Below are 2,500 nucleotides of genomic sequence, written 5' to 3'. Positions count from 1 at the left end.
CAGTTTTGTGTGTAGAGAGACTGTGTGAGAGACAGTTTTGTGTGTAGAGAGACTGTGAGAGAGACAGTTTTGTGTGTAGAGAGACTGTGAGAGACACAGTTTTGTGTGTAGAGAGACTGTGAGAGACACAGTTTTGTGTGTAGAGAGACTGTGTGAGAGACAGTTTTGTGTGTAGAGAGACTGTGAGAGAGACAGTTTTGTGTGTAGAGAGACTGTGTGAGAGACACAGTTTTGTGTGTAGAGAGACTGTGAGAGAGACAGTTTTGTGTGTAGAGAGACTGTGTGAGAGACACAGTTTTGTGTGTAGAGAGACTGTGAGAGAGACAGTTTTGTGTGTAGAGAGACTGTGTGAGAGACACAGTTTTGTGTGTAGAGAGACTGTGGGAAACACAGTTCAGTGTGTCTTCCTTGGTCGCTCCCTCACCTTCCGCGGGGCACGTCCACATCATCTTTCCTCCAGCGGACCGAAGGCTGGGGGTCTCCTTGCACCTGGCAACGGAACTCCACCCCTTCCTCCTCCAGCACCACCTGGTTTATGGGCCTCCGCAGGAAAGTGGGCCTCTCTGCACACACACACACACACACACACACACACACAGAAGAAATGATGAGTAATAGTCAAACGCTATTATCTTTCAATGACTGAAGGGTATTGTCTATTGTGTGTACGAGCAGGAAATGAGTAACGAGGTAAAGCACGGATACGGTAAGACACACGGATACACTAGAGGAAAGCCATGGGAACATTTAGTAAATTCCCATTTTCCTGGACGAATGCTTTTCCTACACAGAAGCATGATGGCGCACTGAGCGTAGGTGGTCCTTACCGAACACCGTGACCTGGGCGGTCTCGCTGTCTCTCTCGCCCACCATGTTGGTGCCCACGCACACATACATGCCCGCGTCGCTCTTCCTGGCGTTGGAGATCATCAGCTTGCCTCCGCGGATCTGCGCGAGCACACAATCGGTCACGATCGGTCAGGACACACGGGGGGGGGACATCATGGCTGATTAACCTCCGCTTGGCGTGGATGCGAAAGCTCGTTAGGCGGGTTATTAAGTTAATTAAGGGGATTTAATTCATTCCAGCCGCCGCGCTGCACACACCTTGAGTGCATATCAACATATCTACATAAATAAATGAAACTCAAAGGATGCAACAGAAACTGAAGTCAACTCCGTGTATATGGAGACTGAAATCTTAAAACAGCTGGATAAAAACACCAAACAGGAAGGCACAGTTAGAGAGTAAAACGACTGAACGTTTCTATAAAGTGAAAAGAAGGCGATGACAGATCAAAGTAAAGGAGGGGGCGGGGCCACAGGGGGCGGGCCTTACCTTGATGCGGTCCTCTCTCTCATCGATGCGAACCTTGTCCTTCTTCCAATAGATGGTGGGTTCTGGGTGACCACGTGGGGGGACGCACTCCAAGATGGCCGGCTCCCCGGATGCCACCACCACGTCGGTGGGGTTCTGCCTGAAATCGTCCCGTAGTACTGAGAACAAGGGCGAGTGAGAGAGAGAGAGAGCGAGAGAGAGTTCAACATGAATAAGCGAATTACTTAAGAATCCTTAAATGATTTCTGTGACTGGTTAAAAAGGCCAGAAAGGGCTGCAGGCACTTGCATTAAAAGCATTTTAAAATGGCATTAATAACAAGTTTTCTCTGGTAAAACACGGCATGCCACTCATCTCTGTAAATCATGTCACCGTTTCAGGCGTTAATATGCGTGCGCGACTCTGATGCTATTTGAAGATTCATTTGACTGGGCAAGTAAGTACAGGTAAAAGCTAATTGGACTTAATAGGCCTCCCTGTGGAGACAGCAATACAAACAGAGAGAGAATGCCCTCCAGCTGCCTGTCACTCATAGTGGTGAGTGCATACACATGCACGCACGCACACACTCAGGCAAATACCCGCGCGGGTACACACGTAAACACGCACAGCGGGTGGGTGGCTGGATCGACAGAGCTTTCTGATCAGCCTAAGGAAAACCCTCTCATCTTACAGACAGAGCCTCCGGTCATAACCGGTACCAAAGAGCGGAGCTCTCCAGAGCGGCATGTCAGTATCGACAATACACGAACCAGAGCAATACATCAGCTGACCTGTACGACGGTAATCACCGTGCCCCTGGGGTGCGACTGCGACTGTTGCCGCCTGCTGGGTTATTTGTGGTGCACTTCATGACATACCGTATGACAGATTTTTTTGCACTTACTGCTTGGTTAATCCTTGTCATTTCCTGAGCTGAGCAAGCTACCAGTAAAACAAAACAGTTAAAAACTTCTGTTTAAAAAAAAAAAAACAGGCTTTAGCTTCACGTGCCTCAAGGCTGTATGTTTACAGCTAGCGAAACTCACGCCAGTGTTCGCTCTTTTGCTGCTAAAGAGTGCGCGAGGGGTGCTGATTTAGGCGCCTGCAGGTCTCCAGCAGAACTCCCAAGTGGCTTGGAGCAGGGAGGAGAAAGCACCACTCCGAGGATAACGGCTCCCA

The 2,500-nt window shown here is 49.2% G+C and overlaps 1 protein-coding gene across 9 annotated transcripts in view; it reads right to left on the bottom strand.

Moving 5' to 3' along the window:
* The window catches only part of robo2 (roundabout, axon guidance receptor, homolog 2 (Drosophila)), a 263,407-nt gene that overhangs the window by 64,607 nt on the left and 196,300 nt on the right, over nt 1-2,500 (bottom strand). For all 9 annotated transcript variants that reach the window (XM_035534276.1, XM_035534281.1, XM_035534278.1 and 6 more), the window contains exons 3-5: nt 1,340-1,497; nt 828-948; nt 425-563 (exon numbers count right to left, since the gene is read on the bottom strand). In XM_035534276.1, coding sequence (XP_035390169.1) covers nt 425-563; nt 828-948; nt 1,340-1,497 — 418 coding nt within the window. The remainder of the gene's footprint in view (nt 1-424; nt 564-827; nt 949-1,339; nt 1,498-2,500) is intronic.

Source organism: Electrophorus electricus, chromosome 15 (genome assembly GCF_013358815.1).
Source record: "Electrophorus electricus isolate fEleEle1 chromosome 15, fEleEle1.pri, whole genome shotgun sequence".
NCBI lineage: Eukaryota > Metazoa > Chordata > Actinopteri > Gymnotiformes > Gymnotidae > Electrophorus > Electrophorus electricus.
This window is presented reverse-complemented; position numbering and strand designations above follow the sequence as displayed.